This window comes from Monodon monoceros, unplaced genomic scaffold, assembly GCF_005190385.1.
Source record: "Monodon monoceros isolate NGI ecotype Baffin Bay Population unplaced genomic scaffold, NGI_Narwhal_1 Super_Scaffold_14, whole genome shotgun sequence".
Taxonomy (NCBI): Eukaryota; Metazoa; Chordata; class Mammalia; order Artiodactyla; family Monodontidae; genus Monodon; species Monodon monoceros.
In genome coordinates this window covers 48,852,150-48,872,617 of record NW_021703770.1, presented here as the reverse complement: position 1 = coordinate 48,872,617, position 20,468 = coordinate 48,852,150, and the positions used below count along the sequence as shown (strand labels likewise).

Here is a 20,468-nt window from a genome sequence, read left to right as displayed (position 1 = left end):
TTACAGTTATAACATTTTTACAGGCAAGTTAAAGAACTGTTTGAAGAATTTCCACGTGACTGGTGTTTATTAAACCTAAAAGTTAAAATTAATTTCTTCAGTTTTATTGCAGTACAAACATTTTGTATTGTTTGTCTGTTTGTCAGTATAATTTTATAAAATATCTAGAAATGATAAATGTGTTTGTGATGAACTGCTACTGAAGGAAAGTCAAAGGGACTTTGGTTTCTGTCATATATAAGTTATGGCATTCCGGATTACAAGGAGGGTTATCTTTCTCTACACATCTCTCTTGAGATAGAATCTGGGACATTCTAGCCATCTGTGGCTAGTTGAAAGTATGGATTATGTTTTAGCTTTCTGAATCTCTTTGCTGGAGACAAATTAAATTGTGCATTTTTATAAGAACAGTTTATTTTCATCACTAAGTTGTTGAAGTGGTACAAGTTGAGAAGAGGTACAATAAGATACAAAAATGAATAGTAAAACCTCCAAGTTATTATCCAATTGCATCCCTAAGGAATTAATCACCATTGCCTTTAAGAAAGATTAATGGTACACCTCCTAAGTTACAAGTACTGGCATTCTATTTCCCCTGCATAGTCTAGGGTGGCAATGGTGAGGCCTATAACAGAAGGATGCTCCAGGTGCTATGTGAACCACACAAGACAGTGGCTCTATCTCTCCTGAGAGAATGGCAGAGATGGGATATCCTCACAGAAACAAAGCACATGCAAAAGAAGTGATGCTAGACTCAGTAGAGTGGGAAGATATAGTCTGAATTTTTTCATATGCATAGATGCAAAAATCTAAACAAGAGCAAAATATTAGTGAATTGAATGCAGTAATCCATAGAAAACATAACATATCATGATCACTTTGGATTTATTCTAGAAATGCAAGTCTGGTGTAACATTTTCAAATCAATCAAAATATTTCAAAATAAATGAGAAAAATCATATGCATTAGTAGATGCAGAAAAAGATTTGACCAAATTCAACATCTAATAGTGATTTTTAAAAACTCTTGGAAATAAAAAGGAATGTCTTTAATGGGATAAGGAGTTTCTGAAAATAAAAATATATGCAAAAAAGCAAAATCATACTTGGTGGTAAATTATTTAAACTGTTTGCCGTGAAATAAAGAGTGACAAAAGAATGCCCACTCTAACCACTCATATTTAGCATTACACTGGACATCATAGCCATTACAGGAAGGAATAAAAACTGTCCTTATTTACAGATAACTTGATTGAGCTATAGAAAATATAAAACAATATAACTGTAGACTGTTTTAATCAATTAGAATTAGTTTAGCAATTCCAGAAAGTCAAATATACAAAGTCAATTTTTTTTCTCTATACCATCAGGGACAACAAACATATAGAAAGTGAAATTTTAAAGGCACATTATTTAAAATTGTTTTTAAAACTTCCAATATTTCAGAATAAATCTAATTGAAGATGTGGAAAATCTCTACACTAAAACCTGCAAAACCTGTTCATGAATTTGAACACCTACTATTAAGATACAATTTCTGTCCAAATTAATCTATAGATTAAATGCAATCCTAATCAAAACCCCATTAATTTTTTAAAATAAAAACTGACAATCTTATTTTAAAATTCAATATGGAAATAAGAAGGAATAAGAATATACAAACACTCTTGAAACAAACAAAAAATTGGTAGGTGTACACCACTAGATATCAAGGCTCATTATAAAGTTACAATAATTAAGACAATGTGTGTGGTGCAAGGATAAATCAACAGACTGAAGAAATTGAATATGGAATCCAGAAATCGATTTATATATATATGTGGTCAATTGGTTCATAATAAAAGTAATACTACAGTTCAGTAGGAAAATAATAGTCTGTTTAAATTATGTGCGATAAATTGGATCTCCATTTAAAAAAAAAAAGAGCTCTAATCTTGACCCCTTACCTCACACCATACAAGAAATAAATTTCAATTATATTGGAGATCAAAAGGTGAAATTAATAAAACGTCTAGAAGTAATCATACGAGCATATTTTCATTATCTTGGAGAGCACAAAGCTTTCTTAAAGGTAACAGAAAATAATAACTACAGCAGGAAAATTTGGATTTTATTAAAAGTAAGAACTCATGTTTATTAACTGCATCATTTGGAGAGTGAAAAGAAGGCCACAGTGCGGAAGAAGGTATTTGCGAGATATATATTTTTACTACTGATGCATATGATTTTTTCTCATTTATTAAATATTATATCTGACCTTCATTTCTAGAATAAACCCAATATGATCATGATATGTTATCCTTTCTGTGGATCACCACATATAATTTGCTAATATTTTGCTCTGGTTTAGATTTTTGCATCCATGCACATGAGAAAACTTAGACTATATTTTCTCACTCCATTGATTTGAGCATCGCTTCTTTTGCATGTTCTCTCTCCCTCTCTCTCTCTACGTATATATATATGACAAAGGACTCCTATCCAGAATTTGTAAAGAATTCCTACAAATCAAATTAAAGGAAAAAAAAACACTGAAAACTCAACAGAGAAATGGAGATAAAGTTGAAATTACACTTTAGAAAAGAGGATATACAAATGAACAAAACACAATGGTTTTCAACTCATTAATTGCCAGAAAAATGCAAATTAAAACTGTGATCTCCCAGTACACAGCTACCAAACTGATTTAAATAAATATACTGACAAATGTTGCCAAGGATGTGGAACATCTAGAACTGCCATGCATTGCTGATGGGAATGTAAATTGATATAAGCACTTTGGAAAACATTATAAATCTACAATAATTAAAGCAAGGTCTTGGGCATATCTATTACATCTGATCATACATTACCTTGTGAACTAGTAATTCTACTCTGAAATATAAATATATACCCCTTAAAATCAAATATATATGTTTACCAAAAGACTTTTTCAAATATATTCATAATAGTGTTAATTCTAAAAGCCTCAAACTGAAACCACCCAAAAGTTCATCAACAGTAGAATGGACAAAAAAAATTGTAGCACATTGATACAACAAAATACTATAATAGAGATGAAAATGAACAGATTACATGGCACCCACCAACATGTTTAAATATTCCAAACATAATTTTGGGCACAAGAAGCCAAATACAAGTATCTACAGGGCATGATTTTATTTATATAAAGCTTAAAAACACATACAAATAACTATGGTGTTATTAGTTGGTATGGTGGTTAACCTTGGGAAGAAGTCGCTGGGAAGAGACAGAACAGGGACAATTTCTTGATCTGGATGCTGATTACACAGTGTGTTCCCTTTGTAAAATGTATTAAACTCCACATGCATTCTCTGCGTGTAGGTTATTTTTCAATATAAATTTTACTCACATGAATATTACATACAGAAGTATTAGTCTGGGCATTTGGGAGAAGCAGACAGAAATATTTACACTTAATTATAAAAAAATCCCACTATAGTCTGTTATAGTGGTCAATATTGTAAATAAATAATTATGTTGGCATAAAAGAAGGAAAAGCAAAAACCTGAATGATGGTATTTGGAGAAAGTTTCAAAACAGATGTTTTCTTTGAATTAACTAAGGTAGAAGGGAAGGCTTTTCAAAAAATAAGCACAGTGAAAATATTATCAACGGACTGTTAGGTTTATGGAACAGCCTAAATCTAGGTGCTTTTCCCATATTATGAAAGGTGGGTGATGCTAAGAATATGTAAAAGGAAAAGTTAAGGCCTGATTATGGAAGATCAAAAATGTCATGCCAAGAATTTTAGATGTTTTTCTCTAGTTATTTGAAAGCTACTTAAATGAGGTATCAAAATCTGAGGGGATTAGAAAGAACATTCTGATAGCAATATGAAAACTGGACTGGCCAGTCGAAGATTGGAGCTAAGAGACCTCTACATTACTAGTGGAGAGATTTGAGCAGAAAAAGGTGGTGATAGTAGGAATGGAGAAAAGAAACCTACATAAGAGGGATATGTTGGTAAATTAGTAATAACAGGACTAGTTATGAGAGAAGGAGCCATAGAATATGACTAGTCAAAAAAAGCTTGAGTATGATGTATCACTCACTCAATGTGGTAGACAGAATAATATTCTTCTTAAGATGTCCATGTCCTAATCCCCAGAACCTGTGAATATGTTAACTTACATGGCAAATAAGTCTTGGCAGATGCTGTTAAATTAAAGATCTTGAGATAGGAAGAGATTATCCTGGATTATCTCGATTGGCCACGTAATCACAAATGCCCTTATAAGACCCACAGCAGGATCAAAGTGAGTAAAATGAGATATGACAATGGACCAGCTATTGAAGTAATTCACTTTGAAGATAAAGAAAGATGCCATAAATCAAGAAATACCAGCAGCCTCTAGAAACTGGAAATGGCAAGGAAATGGATCCTCCAGATTCTACTCTGAAACATCTAGATGGAATGCAACACTGCCTACAATTTAATTTTAGTTTTTTGACCTCCAGACTTAAAAGAACAAATTTTTGTTGTTTTAAGCCACTATTATTATGATAATATGCTACAGCAGCAAAGTGAAACTAATAAAGATTGTGGTACCTAGAAGTGGGGTGTAGCTGTAACAAATATCTAAAAACATGGAAGTGGCTTTAAAATTAGGTAATGTAATAGCTACAGGCTAGAGGAATTTTGAGCATGATAAAAATCCTAGATTGCTTTTAACAAATTGTTGGTAGAGACATGGATGTTAAAGTTGCTGCTAGGCAGAACTCAAAAGGAAGTGAGTAGCATGATAGAGAAAATCTATATTGTCTTAGAAAACACTTAACTCATAATAAGCAGAATGTTAGTAGAAATAAAGACATTAAATCTGAGTTGAGGGATGCTGGTGAGGATTCAAAACGAAATGAGGAATATGTTATTGAAAACTAGAGGAAAGTGCATCCTTGTTATATAATGGTATAAAGCTTAGCTATGTTCTCCAGTTTTGTGGAAAGCAGATGAACTGTTATGTGTAATATAATATAATCATATGGTTAAGTGATGAGCTTAGATATTTAGCTGAGGAAATTTCCAAGCAATAGGTTGAAGGTATGACCTGATTTCTTCTTGCTGTTTATAGTAAAATGCAAGAAGAAAGAGGTAAGTTCAGGAAAGAGCTGTTAAGCCAAAAGGGAAATTCCCAGACTATCCAGACTGCAAAAGATGCTAAAATAAATAATAATAAAATTCACAGTCAGGAAAGCATGCTCTGGAGATATTGCAAAGTGTGTGGCTGGACAACCTTTTGCTAATGCTTTGAAAGTATAAGGATAGACTGTGTGTTCAGTCACACAGAGAGCTCTTTGAAGAGATAATAAGCATGTGTCTCATGGATCCTCTCAGTTATCTCAGCAGAATCTAGAAATAGAAATGAGATTATCCACAAGAGAATTGTGGATGATCTTCTTGTCCAATGGAGTCATGCCCCATGCCATTCATGGGAGATCCACAAGGTTCTTGAGGAAGTTATACAAGCGGAAATTCTTGAACTGAAGGGACAAAGAAAGGACAAAATAAACAAAGCCTACTTGACTCCCAAAATTTTACAGAAAGAAAACAGTGTGATAAAACTTCACTACTGCAAACATGTACTACCCTCAAGAAAAAATAAGGATGTCTCTGAGGGTGGAGCTTCAGGCCCAGAGGATAGAACCAAGGGCCCAGAGGGAAAAGCTATGGCCCTGGAGGTAGGAACCAAGAACCACATAGGATTATTCCCAGGCATTGAAACATAATGGAGTGGGATAGACATAACACTTTGGGAGCTAGAGGGAGACTGTAGTGGAAAGAATAACAACTTTCCTAATATGTCCACATCCCAATTCCCAGAACTTGTATTTATGTTACCTTATATGATAAAAGGGATTTGGCAGATATGATTAAATTAAGGATCTTAAAATATTGATTGGGCTTATCTGGGTGAGCCAATGTAAACACAAGAATCCTTATAGGAGAAAGTCAGGAGGGTCAAAGTAAGAAGAAGGAGATACGGTGATGGAACCAGTGGTTGGAATGGTGCACTTTTAAGGTGGAAGAAGGGGCCATGAGCCAAGGAAGGCAATCAACCTTTAGAAGTTGGAAAAAGCAAACAGATTCTCCTCTGAATTCTTCAGAAAGAACGTAACCCAGCTAACACCTTATTTTCAACTTCTGACTTCCCAAATTATGAGAAAAAAATTGTGCTATTTTAAAGTCACTAAATTTGTGGTAATTTTTACAGAAAAAATAGAAAATCAATATACTAATTAATTTTATAAATAAATATTAGTGGAGCAAGTAGTATATCTCAGACACTGGGTGGGCTGCTAGGGACATAGTAGCAAATGAGAAGACATAGTAGATTACAGTTTTGTGGTTTTATGGTATGTTGTAATCTGGCCAAAAACAACGGAAGAGAAGCATGTTTTTTTGCACCATGTTGAATTTGATATGACTTTTGAAAATCTACATGAATATGTTTAGTAATAATACCTATTATTCTGGTCACTGTTCTAAACATTTTTTTATATATCAACTCATTTAATTCTTATAATAATTATATTAATTATAAATAATAATGTGAGGATGCTATAGATGAGGAAACTTTTACAGATGAGGAAACTGTGGTATGTATATGCAAAGCAACTTGCCCAAGATCACAAAGCTGCTGAGTGGCAGAACTGGCATTCAAATAAACCAAGCCAGTCTGGCTCAGAATCTTGAGTTTTAAAACATGTTTAGCAGATATAGAATTTGAATCTCTAGCTTTGCATAGTTGGATTAATAAATATAAATGTCATACCGGTAAGGAAAACTAGAAACATCAATGGTATATAAGCCAAGAAATAAAGAGTTTTCAAGAAAAAAGCTAATAATTAACATTGTCAGATATTGATTAATATCAAGTAGAATGAGGATTAACCAGAAATGCCTTGATTTGGTATTCGTTTTATACATATTTTCTTATTACCGTTTTCTGAAGTCATGTTTATTCATCATTGTTTCTCAGTAATGTGTCAGGTCTTTGCACATAATTTTCAGCAGTTTATTTGTTTCATCTGTTTTAGCATATTTGGGTGGCTGTCACTAAACCATTCATTCCATGGTCACCAACTCACATACATATATCTTGGTTTATGTTTCTATGATGTCCTCTAGGACAGATATTATTTCTTCTGCTTCCACTGAAATTTCTCAAGATATCTCGTCCAATGATCTGTATTGAATGAGCTCTTGTCAGATACTTATCGACTTATTACACAACTTTCTATCACCACTCACTGCCACTTTTGCAAAACTAAAAGCAGCATTTAGAGTGTGAGGGTTCTGGATACATTTATCCTCTTTGATATAGACACATACTTTCACTGGTATTTTCATTAAAACATTCATTTTAAAAACCTTTAGATTCACATAATATGTATTAGTAAATAAAATTTCAAGATTAAGATCATGGCTATTTATCTTTCTCTACCCTCTATATCAAGTATACACTTAACCAGTTTTTGTAAGATGGAGTGATGAGGCATAGAATTCTATTAACTACTATTGTCTTAATTTGAGTAATGAACAATTGTTTGAAATATGATTGCAAATTGGAAACAAACTTAACATAATAACTTTTACCAACATTATTTGTTGAATAACAATTGTGTTCTATCATTCACTTCATATATCAGCATATGTATTTCTTATAAGCTTTCTACTCATCTCAGTAATTTTCTCACTGATACTTTATGATCACCTGTGACTGTTCTTTCACTCCTACCATGGCACTCATCCATATAGCCTCAGAGAAGAGTGGACCTAATTACTGTCAAGGACTGTTTTTTTATACATTCTCATAGGACAGAACACACATCTACTTTCAGAGCACCTATTTTTGAACCTATAGAATATATTTTTCATATTATCACTCAATTAATGTCTGTATTTCCCCACTAAAATAAAAGCTGCATGAACAATCACATTTGTTTTTGCTCAGAGCTCCGAAGGGCACAGTTTGAGTGCACAAATTATATGTATTAGGTATATGAAAGAAAAAAGGTTAAATTAATTTCAGTGAAGGATAATAGCTGGAGTCCTAAATTTTATAATAATAAAGAATCAGGTTAATCTGATCAGGGTGGGAACATGGGTAGTTATGCTATTGGAAACTTGTACCATCAACTTCCCCAGAAAATAGCAAAAGCAAAACACAGATTTTTTTCTCATTGAATCAAGATCAGATAGTTACAAGCTGAAATCCCCCTTCTTTCTCTGTTATACTATTTTCTTACAATCACTTCTCTAGGCAGCCTTAGAAGTTAGGAACCAAAGGTTTTTTAAATCAAATAATCACCTTTTCATATGCTGTATTTGTGTTCATGTTTTGTGACCCACCCCTTAATGACTTATTTAAGTATTGCACAATCCTGGCAGGATTTCTAAAGCTTTCCAAGGCATAATTTAAAGATAACATGAGATTTAGTGTTCATCGAACTGAAGGAGACAGTTTGGAAAATAAAAGTTGATACTCTTTTTTTCCCCACCTATAGCTCCTGTTTCTACATCTAAAGCCATTTAAGAAAACATCTAAAAATAGTTTTTATGACAGTAAGAAAATTGTGAATTGCATTTACATATTTACTGTTCACATACTGCTGTGCTGGTAATGGCAGATGCAGACTTTATTCAAATAGTTGTCATTGAATACATATGTGAGGTCAAAGACTATCCAGGTGGTTCTGAGCCCCTTAGCAGACACAAATACACACAAAATGAGGATTGCAACTGGATTCCTAAAATACCGTCCTGCTATGTAACACTAAATTATACCTGAAAATTCAATCTATTCAACTCAGCAGGCTGAAGTTGCTCATCAATGTGGTACTTGTAACTAAATATGAACAGGAAAGGAATTAAGAGAATGGGACTGCTGTGTATACTACTTTGTAGACAGGCTGAAATGAATTCTATTAATATAACTTAAGATACTTTATGCACATTTTACATTGGAAATGATTAGACATTTTAGAGTAACAATTTTGATAGCATCATTAGAAAACAAAATATGCTGAATATGATCCATAAATATAAATTTATTTTTAACTAGTATGTTTTAAAAGTCTGTAAAGATTCACACATCTAGTATTGGTCTTTGCCCATTTAAAATATTATAGTTTAAACAATAAAGAAAACATTGTAACATCTAGCCAAATATTTTTAATATTTTTTTTTTGTGTGTGTATGTGTAGTTAACTTTTTGACCTAATTTTATCTATTTTTAATTGAAAACTTTCCCTGGGCCATTCTAAATTACTTGATTCATTTCCATGAAGAACATACTCCAAGTCCACATTAGACCTTAGGCTAATACAAATATTTCATATGCATTGATTAGGTTCCTATTCTACCATTACATAAATATCTTCAGAATTGTTGTATATGCATCTCTAGAATCCTTTATTTGGAGTACTAAGATGGGTGACTATCAGCATGAATTCTATATTGAAATTCTGTATATCAACTTTATTCTCCCATTGTCTTACACATTAAAATTAGGTATATTTTCCAAAATAATGGCAGTAACCCCAGCAATTCAAACTGAAGTAAAATCCTAGATAGTGTTCCCTGTTCTCTACTGTTTTCTGAATTTGCCTTTATTGTCTGACATTTATTTATTCAATATATAAGATAGTGGTGTCATGGATTGGACGTGGCTTTTTACAGTTCAAACTTGGATTCAAATTCCAGCTCTACTTCTTGCCAGCTTTATGAACTTGACACCTGAACTTCAGTTCCCTTACCTGTAAAATGAGATAAAACCTCTTCCTCACATAACTGTTTTAAGATTAAATAAAGTAACAGAAGTACATTTTTAAAAATAAGAACAATAAGCCCAGCAATTCAAACTGAAGTAAAATCCTAAATAGTGTTTTGACATAAAGTAAGCACTTAATAATCATTTATATGATTCCATTCAATTTTTATAATTAGTGAACAGTTTTTAATTGAAGTATCTCATGTACTTACTTTGCTTACATTATGAAACTAATATTGGTGGACTCTAGGGGTAGTGATTGAAATTGCAATATTTGGTCCTAACCATAATAATGTATACTCATTAAAGCAGAAAATGCAAGGCATCATACAGTAAAGTGATAAATCCCCTGGTTCAGCCTTTTTTGGCACCATGTTTTTATTCCTTGCTTAATAACAATAAGAATTTGAGGTAACTAACCCCCTACTTATACTCCACTATACATGTATACAATAAAGTATAGTTTTATATAGGCAAAAGACAGCAAGAAGGAAAAACAATAGACTAGAAAGACAAGACCAGATGCTTGAATTCAGAGACTAAAGAGAAGAGAGTTGGACCAGTTTGATGGAAGGAGCTGACTGAGATAGAATCAGCCAGAAAAAAGAGAAAGGCAGTGTCCTAAGAAATCCACAGGGGGTGCAACAGGACTTTGAGCACTTTATTTCTCCATGGAGCATTGCTACATTTTGCCTTCCTCTGCTTCAGGTGCCAATTGGCTGGCACCACCATTGCCTGCATTTTCTCTGCTTTTTTAAGCATCTTCTTCAGCTACATTCTGGCCTCTAGAGTATGACATCCTTTAAGCATCCCCAGACACTGTTTTGCTAGGTAGCTTTACAACTCACAACTCTCTGGTTTTTAAGATAGGTAGGTGGGTATGTGGATAGAGAGATAGAAAGAATAGATAGATGGATAGATAGATAGATAGATGATTGATAGATAGGTAGATAGATGATAGATACATAGATAGATAAGAGTATATTTCCTATTTTTTAAATTTTGTTATAGTGAAATTCTATATATAATTTTCATAATTATGGAAACTCTTATGACTTTAAGGATGTTTTACTTTCTCACCATTATGTCTTGTAAACTCATAAGTGTCTCTCCATCTCAGGATGCAGTGGAGATGGTGTTTCTGAAACAGAGTTGTGAACTACTGAACACATGTTTTTCATAAATAAAACACCTCCAGGGAACATGGTCCAGCAATTCCCCTACATCATGTTCACATCCAATAAACTATATTATTGTGTTCCTATGTCTGCAAGGTAATTCGTTATAGTTTTAGTACCTTTTATGTGGCTATGATCTCAAAGAGACTGTGTTTCTTTAGGTCTAGGATTACTACATCTTTCATGTATAATTTGTTAACAACATTTATTAAAATATGTTGAAGTTAGGTAAACTATTTACACAGGCATAAATAACTCATTTCATACTCTAGGAAATTCAAGGTTGATTTAATTGTGTATGTTTTAGTCTTCTTTTGAAAAAATTTTTTTAGTAACCATTAGGTATTTGGACCTATCCAAAGGTTATGATTAAAAAGATAGTATTCAATCTATTCAACTTGAGACAATGCAAATTTATCCAAATATAAATGGGCAAATAAGATGACTAAGAATATAAAGCTAAGTCTGAATAATCAAATTTAGGCTAAAGGAAAGATGAAACTGAGATAAAATGGAATGGGAACCATACAAAAAAGAGTAGCAAGCAAAAGTGAGAATGCTCAAAAGCAATTACCACTAAGGAGATCTGGTGAAAATAAAGTCACATTAGAGTGAGTTATAAAGGAGAAATATTTTAACTGTATTAATACTTGGTATTACATATTTCAAAAATTTAATGATTTCAAAGACTTATTTGATATTAGAGCATAAGGAATTGGAGAAAGTCCAAAGAAATGAATAAAGACAGTAATAAAATCCAATTATAGTTTACAAAAAATCTTAGAAAAGTCTTTTCCAGATACATAAAAAAATTTAATGAACCAAACTGAAGAACGCAGAATTGACTTGTTTGTTTATTACTTCACTTTCAACAGCAGTCAAGTATAAAGAAGCATCATTCATTCAGGATTTTTTTTCCTCATTTGAACCAATATTTTGAATGAAAACTTGAACCGAACATTAAGAAGTTTTGTTTCCTTTGATTTAAAAAGAACAAATGGTGAATATATTAGTAATATGAGGTACTAGGTAAAATGATAAGATTTTTATATGATAGCGACTCAATATTTTAATTAATAACTATTTTTAGATTATCCACTAACAGGAGAGCACTTGACTTTGGACAAATAGACAAGAGTCCAGTTTCAGAGGCATTAGGCAAGAGAGCAAATCACTTAATATAGACATGTACAAAAGATGTAGATATACTGGCTTAAATTGTTGAAAAGATGGATCAGTGATTGTGCTGGGGATGAAAATTATTTGGATGTTATCCCCGAAAGATCCTGAGGAAAGAACTTCTGTCAAGGATTTATAGGGACTTCACCAGCAAGGAGATGTTTCAATAAAGAGAGCAGAGTTCATGGAATCTGAAATAGTACATAAATGAACTTATCCATGAAACAGAAACACACTCACAGACATAGAGAACAGACTTTGGTTGCCAAGGGAGTGGTGGGGGAGGGATGGAGTGGGAGTTTGGGATTAGCAGATGCAAACTATTATGTATAAAATGGATAAACAGCAAGGTCCTACTGTATAGCACTGGGAATTATCTTCAGTATCCTGTAATAAACCATAATAGAAAAGAATATGTAAAAGAATACATATATATGTGTTCATATGTATAGTTGAATCATTTTGCTGTGCACCAGAAACTAACCCATCATTGTAAACCAACTATACTCCAATAAAGTAAATTAAAAAATAAAAAAAAAGCAGAGTTCATATCTGAGAGGAGAAGGGGCAGCGTTTCCACGGGGACAGCTGGCATGGTAGCGAGGGAAGGATAAAGAAGGTCCACAACTGTACCTCGTGCTGTTGAGTGATAAGAATGACATAAGAGAAAGGTTAAATTTCTGTCCAAACTGGAGAAAAATTGACCGAAGGAGTGTAGAGATATCACTTATATCACTTAAGGCTATAATTTCAGAGCTAGTGTGTTCAGAGGAAAAAGCTGTGGGCTAACTCCTAGGGAATCTGGACTCAGGTTCCTGCTGGAAGTATGGGGGTCAAGGCCCTTGAGGTCATGCCCCATAGTTCCCTTCAGTTTTCCATCCAACAAACTTGTAAGAGCTGTCTGTTGTGGAGTAGACATCTGTAAATGAGGAATCTTGGCAGCATAATTTTGTTACACTGAAAAAATAATTTTATTACACTGAAAAATTTTAACATTTTATTATTCTAGTAATTTTCTGAAATATAGATATCATGCAGTTCAAGTTAAATACTTCTATATGGTCTACATACTATGTCTTGATGAAATTCTTAGAAGTTTTATCCAAATCAACACATATTGTAATTTTTAAACCAGATAAGGATGTTAGAACTCTGGATGGGCTAAAAATTTGATACTCTTGGCATTCTCTAAACGTTCTTTTAGTGTTTTATTTGGAGGAAAGGATGAGGGCTGGGCGTGGGGAGGAGAGGCAGGGAAGGTGACATGTCTGGGAAAGGGAAGTCACCACTGCTGCGAGGTGAGCAGACTTCTCTTGTCCCAAGCAGTCCGCTGTGTTTCTGAACTTGACTGTCCCTGCCAGCAGCCAAAACTCTGCAGTTAATTGCATCCACCCCGCTTAGAAGTTAGTTTAACATCACTCGTTGTTATGGAAACATGTCCCTTGTGGGTCCTCATCCCCCGCTGCCTAAATAGCTGCCAAAAGTATCCCTTTGACCTTACATGGCATGTTATAGTGCACGGGCTCTAGAGAAAGGCCAGACAGTTCAAAGCAGGGCACGACCTCTTGCTCTCTGTGAGACTTTATTCTGAACACTTTGCTCTCAGCCTCATTTTACTGAAACATAAAATGAGGATGATGATGATAGTAATAATAATAGTAACAATAATAATATAATAATAATAATAAATCCATCATAGAACTGTTTTCAGTATCCAATGAGTAATGCATATAAAACTCTTAGAAGAGAATCTGGCACCTAATATGAACTCCCTAAATGAATGTTAGCTCTTATTAAACCACACAGTGTTCACTTCCTGTGATGAGTTTGGGCAAATGTCATTCTGTTGATTTCAGTACATTACTAGTGACCCTTTTATTTAACTCTTCTCCAGCAGCTGCCAAATGCATCACCCCCTAATTTGGTCCTAAAATAATTTTGTTCTAGTCCCCAATTAAATGCTGTCAACCCAGCTATGTAAGTCATGCAGTGTCCCTGAATGTTACCTGTACTTGTCCTCATTTGGCTAAAGTTTACTCATTTCTAAATTAGAGGTAAAGATAGCTAAGTAACAGGATTGTTGTGAAGATTATGAAGATTAGTGATACAGTATATAACTAGCCCAGTGATTGACACATAGCACAGAGTAGTTCTCATTCTGTCTCTCTCTCGTTCACACACACGTGTGTGTGCGCGCACACACACACACACACAGAGGCTTGCTTCTTCCTCTTTTCCTTTCTTTCTTTTTTTTTTTTTTTTTTGCGGTACACGGGCCTCTGACTGTTATGGCCTCTCCCGTTGCAGAGAACAGGCTCCGGACGCACAGGCTCAGCGGCCATGGCTCACGGGCCCAGCCACTCTGCGGCATGTGGGATCTTCCCGGACCGGGGCACGAACCCGTGTCCCCTGCATCGGCAGGCGGACTCTCAACCACGGCGCCACCAGGGAAGCCCCTCTTTTCCTTTCTTTCTTTCCCTCTCCCTTCCTTCCTCCCTTCCTTCCTTCCTTCCTTCCTTCCTTCCTTCCTTCCTTCCTTCCTTCCATTAAAGGAAATCATATTGTGTGGGAGTAGATATGGAGATATTTTATAAAGCAAGCAATGCTTCTTTTGACCTCTGACATTACAGGCATAAATCTGATTTTGAAGACAAAACACTTCTTGTTCAGTCTGTATTTTTTAAGACGGTTGGAAAAAAAGAATGATATGCTGGCACCTGCCTTCTTTTCACTGACATTTTGTGCCTTATTATGTCTACATTCTTCCTCTTCATTCTTTTGGCTGAAAGTTGCCCAGGTTCTGCTTTTACTAAATCCCCTCCTCTCCCTCAGCCACTGCCCCTGCCTCTCTCTCATCTTCCTACCTGTACTGCAACATGGTACTCATGAATTTGGCCTTAATTCATTAGGTATATTTGAGGTCCCCAATTTTGATGGTTTAAAACAGGATTTAATCCACTGACCCGAGATATAAGATTCAAGAGTGGATGCTTTCTATACCCTGAGGTGAGAAAAGTAATGTAGGAAGGGGTTGATGAGAGTAAAAATCCCTATATAGAGCCTAAGAAAGTCAGCTTTGGTACAAGGTGTGCCAAACATTGATGACTATGAGTCAGGATATTTTTTAGGGTTTTTTGGGGGTTATTTTTGGGGGGGTTTCTTTTTTTTTTTTTCCGGTACACGGGCCTCTCACTGCTGTGGCCTCTCCTGTTGCGGAGCACAGGCTCCAGACGTGCAGGCTCAGTGACCATGGCTCATGGGCCTAGACGCTCCGCTGCATGTGGGATCTTTCCGGACCGGGGCACGAACCAGTGTCCCCTGCATCGGCAAGAGGACTCTCAACCACTGCACCACCAGGGAAGCCCCAGGATATTTGTTTTAACATGCATCTGTGTATGTGTGATGATGAGTGAGGCTGGGTGAGAGGTTGTTGCATATGTGGATGAAATTAAATTGTCACATGGTCTTTATGAAGAATGTTCAGATTGATGTTAATTATAGATAATGAAGAACTAACAATGTAAAAGAGAAAAACTACAAATTTGATTGTACCATGTAATATTGTTAAAATTAATAGCATTTGTGTCATGTAATTAGGCTATTTCTACCTAATAATCATTAATGACATGGTTATTCATATCAAAATTATATATAACACATATGTCAGACAAACTTTGTTTTAATTTGTTTGACTGTAATAGGTTTTATGTTTGTTGGTCTTACGGAATGAGTAATTTTTATAAAAGAGAACTTGCTTGTTCATTGTGACTTTGTTCCAGTAAATTTAAAAATATATCTTCACATCTCTGAATATAAGCAATTTCATCTAAATCAGTGAACTCATTCAGACTCATCTTGGGGCCAAAAGATAGGTGTGAAATGACAAGTATTTGCATTAAGTAAGAAAGTAATTTTAGTCAATAAGCATGAATTTTGTTTTTGTACTAATTCATTGAAAAATAATCTGTGATCATATTGCTTTTATCATTTAAATTTGTTCATAAAAAGTCACTTATTCAGCAAATATTTGCTGAGACCCTATTTTGTGCCAGGTACTGATCTCTCTGAGGAAGAGGAAGCCCTGTCCTCTGGAAGCTTATGTTCTAATAGGCAGAGACAGACAGGCGGAAAACAAACAAGTGAATACAGATTTTGTTAGGTGATCACAATGTGCTATGGAGAAAAATTAAGCAAGTAAGGTTGTGGAACATAAGGTGTATTATATGTCATTCAGAAAAAGCCTAATTTCTTTTTGAAATATTTTCATCTCACTATTGTTAAAAACACAAGGAAAATCCTCCTAGTGTTTCAGATTGTATGTAGATATATACAGATACTGACTATGCCTTATAGTAAGAAATACCCATAGTGGTCTTTGACAGAGCATCTTATTAAACAGTGCAGCTTTTTAGTCCAAAGTCAAGGAAACTAGAGAGGAATACTGCCAAAAACTTGTTAAAATGCTGTTCTTGGTATCTGTGAACATGAACTGTAGTAATTACTTAAGTGTAAAAGTATTCATGACACTGAAATAATCCTTCTATTAAGAAGAACTGTGGAAATGATATCTCCTCCTATTAGTAAGTAGCCTGAGTTTGCTAACACTAAAAAAGAATTTTGACAGTTGAAGATGTTTTCTGGTTTTGGCTGGAAGATGAAGATTTATGCATAATCAAGTCATATCACATAGAAATTCTTCACTAGTGTATAAATCCTTCTGTATTTTAAATAAAAACTGCATTTCAGACACCCTAATGAGCACATAAAGGAGATTTGAAAGCACGTACTCTTGTGGAGGGTTTGAGAGAGGTAGTATTCCTGAGTTTCTGCTGTGTGCCAGGCATTGATTTCAGAGCAGAGAGTACAAGACATACAAAGACAAAGCTTCTTCTGTGTCCAGTTGAGATGACAATGTTCAGGTAAGGACATTGTCCTTAAAATACCCAAAATACTGTGCCCAAAATACTGTGAAAATAGAGGTCTGAGGACTAAAACGAGGAGAGGTGGCGGCGTGAAGGCGGGAGAAAGCTTTATGAAAGGCTTCCTTCTGGAGGGGTCAGAATGTGTAGCACAGAGTAGGTACTCACTAAACCTGAGACCCTGTTGTGCGTTCCTCTGTACTAGGCCTGGGGATATAATGTGAAAACACGTAATTCCCACTTTTCCTGAGAAGCAGTCTGTTCAGAGAATTAGACAAACCTAAAAGTGATAATTGCTTTAATAATTGACACTACGAAGTGCATCGGGAGCTCAAAGAAGGAAAGAATTTAGTAGTTTCAAAATAAAATACAAATCTAAACATTCCAGAGTGGCTAAAAGACATGAGAATTCAAAGGATAGTTTTTAATTTATGTAAATAAATAACTGGGGTTCTTATATTTCATATTTAGATTTTCAGTTTTACTATTCTTGCTAATTATATGAATCTATTCTTAATTGAACATTATTTTGAGCACAGCACTTTAATAGTGGAGATTTTATTAGAGAACTTAACTGATATCAGTTGGGGGGAGGTGAAGGAAATACAATTTGCTCTAGAAGATTTGCATTAGATAGAGTAGTTACAGGCTGTAACATCTCCCCTGTAATTTTATGAGAATGGTATTACCCTGGCTTTCACTGTGTGATTGCTGGTTACCTTCTGTCAGTGAGCAACAGTCTTACTGCAAAGCAGGAGCACAACCCTCTCTTTGTCTCCGTGGTCAAAGCAATTACTTCTTAGAAAGTCGGATTTTTTCAGAATGACCATGTACAGGAGCAAACGCAGACATCAGAGATGTAAGTAAATTCTGACCCAACTTTTTCATATGACTGTGGTGAGAGAAACATACTTGATTTCTTAAAAGACTAATCATGACTTCAGATATATCCTGGGAGTAGAAAAGATATTGTAGCTTTTTTCACCCTAACCTTTATCCCTGTTACATGCTTGAAAGATGTTGGGGGGAAAGGGGCTAATTCACTTGTTACTATGGAAACCTTTGGAAAGGTTTACAAAATCAACAGAGAAACAGATCAAATGCAATTTCAGTCTAGCTCAGCATCCTTCATACAGGCATGATAACTGGATAGTTCTCTCTCTCTCCCTCTCTCTCTTTTTTTTTTTTTTAAAAAAAAACCACTTATATTTATTCATCCAATTTCAATCATAACTCTCAGTGGAAATAAAACAGTTCTGAATGGAGGGGAGAGAGTTAATTGTGAATGACAAGCTGAATATTTAATGAGATATTCATTGCCAAACTTCTTGGACCAGAGCATATTTGTCATACTTCACTACAGGCATCATTTTAAAGGGTTAAAAGGAGTCATCTGTAATCTAACCTAAAGGGGCTGATTCTGACTGAAAAGGAGCAGCAAAATCACCCTGGCCTAAAGTCCAGAACAAAGATGATTAGGAACTGAAAGCCATTAGGATTTAGCTAAAAATCAAAGAGTCTTATAATAAAACTGTGTTTTATGGTAAAGCAATATGCCTGTCATGGAAAGCTTTCCAATCACATCTCTCTCCAGTAAGCCCAACTCTTTATCACTTTATCTTTTCCATTGCCTAAAGTAATTATTACCATATTTAGCCCAGTGTGTCCTGTCACTGACTCTATTTGCCATCTTAGACAGGTAACTACAACTTGTTCTATAGTCAAAGTCTGCACTTTTTCATTATTCCTATGATGTCCTTAGATGTTATCAAATATTTTAAAACATAGCAAGACTATCAGCAACAATTACTCCATCAAAAGGCCAAAATATGATAGACATGTGATTTTTTTTTTGAGAATGACCTCATTTTGGTCAATTTTTCATGAAGACCTGAACACTAATATTTCTCTTGTTCCAAGAAGTTTTATGCATCACAGAAAGCTCTGAGGGACAGGACTGCCAGTTTGATTTTCTATGCCTGATTGCCTTTTGATGCCATTTCTTTCTTGTGATTGAGAAACAACATATAATAATTGCTACTTTTTTCTTATAAAAATGATTGGTATAAAATCTACAAATATATTGCTGATTAATTCCCTTGTGATTTCCTCCCACAAGAATGAATCTAAATTATGCATGTACTTGAAAACCATCTTGCACTTTTACTCCTGTATCTTTTGTACACCCCCTCATTTTTTTCCATGGGAGTAATCATTGCCTTAATACACATGACAAATAAAAGATTCTCAGAAAAATTTTACTGAGTTTCTTCCCCTAAAATGTGCTTGCTGAAGTCTGTGATTAAGCAGCAGGAAGAAATTGTGAATTACATGAGACAAGTCAGAAGATGTATAATTATACAGGATGAACACAGTAGGGTGTACTGAATGATTTAGTTTTAAAAAAAACTAATGTGTTACTTACGTTTAATTGTATCAGTTAGCTGTATTACATTGCATTAACTGTTTCTATATTCTAATCATATAAAATATTGGACAGCAAGAATATAATAAAGTTAAGGTACATAGAAAGCTTGCAATAAAAGCAAATAGAATCCTTAAATGAATTTCTTTCTTATACTAACAATATTTGCAAAAGCAGAATGTAATACAATTGTTTGCTATCTAATGGATATATAAAAATATCTGAATTATCCCATCACCAAAATACAGTGCATTTCCATTCATATCTTTTATGTGTTTTTGATCATGTAAAAAGCATAAACTAACATAGAGGTAATTGTAATCCAATTAAAGCAATAATTGCACACTTAACAAATTTCAATGTGGGAAAGAAGGAAAATGTTCTTACGATTTTTTTTAAAACTGGAAAAGTACATAAATAAACTTTCTAATGTTCTCATTACCTAAAAATTTAATATAATGTCCTTTAGTAAAAATAATGCAACTTTCTTTTACAGGCTCCGAAAGGAGGAATAGGAAAGGTGCATATGATTATGCCAGGGATTTGAAAAGAAGCAGGAGAGCAAAGATACCTGTAAAAGACATTTTAAAGTGTAAATGTCACTAAGTCTTTGGAAATTCCTGGGAGACTTTGAAATCCATTCCTCACTCATGTCTAGATTAGTTATGTATAATTCCCTGTAGAGGAGAAGGAGAGAAAGGGAAGAGTACCCTTTTCCTTGCTTTTGATGGAGCAATTGTTATAGAAAAGAAGTCGCTTCAATGTTCATTAAGATAGCAGATCTTACCTATGCATAACTGCATAAGGACTTTCAGTTAGATACAGAATTGGTCGAGTGGTAATAAAAAATGTTTCCATGTGTCAGATGTTGATTTCACCAGAGCCAGGCCGGTAGAAACCACTTTAAGGGACTCTAATATATGTAAGCCTATTTTTACAAATTAGGTTGGGGTGGAAATCATCACCAGTAC

General features: G+C 34.4%; 1 protein-coding gene across 10 annotated transcripts in view; it reads left to right on the top strand.

Annotated features, from left to right (window-relative positions):
• RALYL (RALY RNA binding protein like) overlaps positions 1-20,468 on the top strand; it is an 829,152-nt gene that overhangs the window by 527,929 nt on the left and 280,755 nt on the right. The window contains exon 1 of one of the 10 annotated variants that reach the window (XM_029223115.1): positions 17,806-17,931. The exons of the other annotated variants lie outside the window; for them this stretch is intronic. Coding sequence (XP_029078948.1) covers positions 17,895-17,931 — 37 coding nt within the window. The 5' untranslated portion in view covers positions 17,806-17,894. Of the gene's footprint in view, positions 1-17,805; positions 17,932-20,468 lie in introns of those variants that run through there. 10 annotated transcript variants of the gene reach the window in all.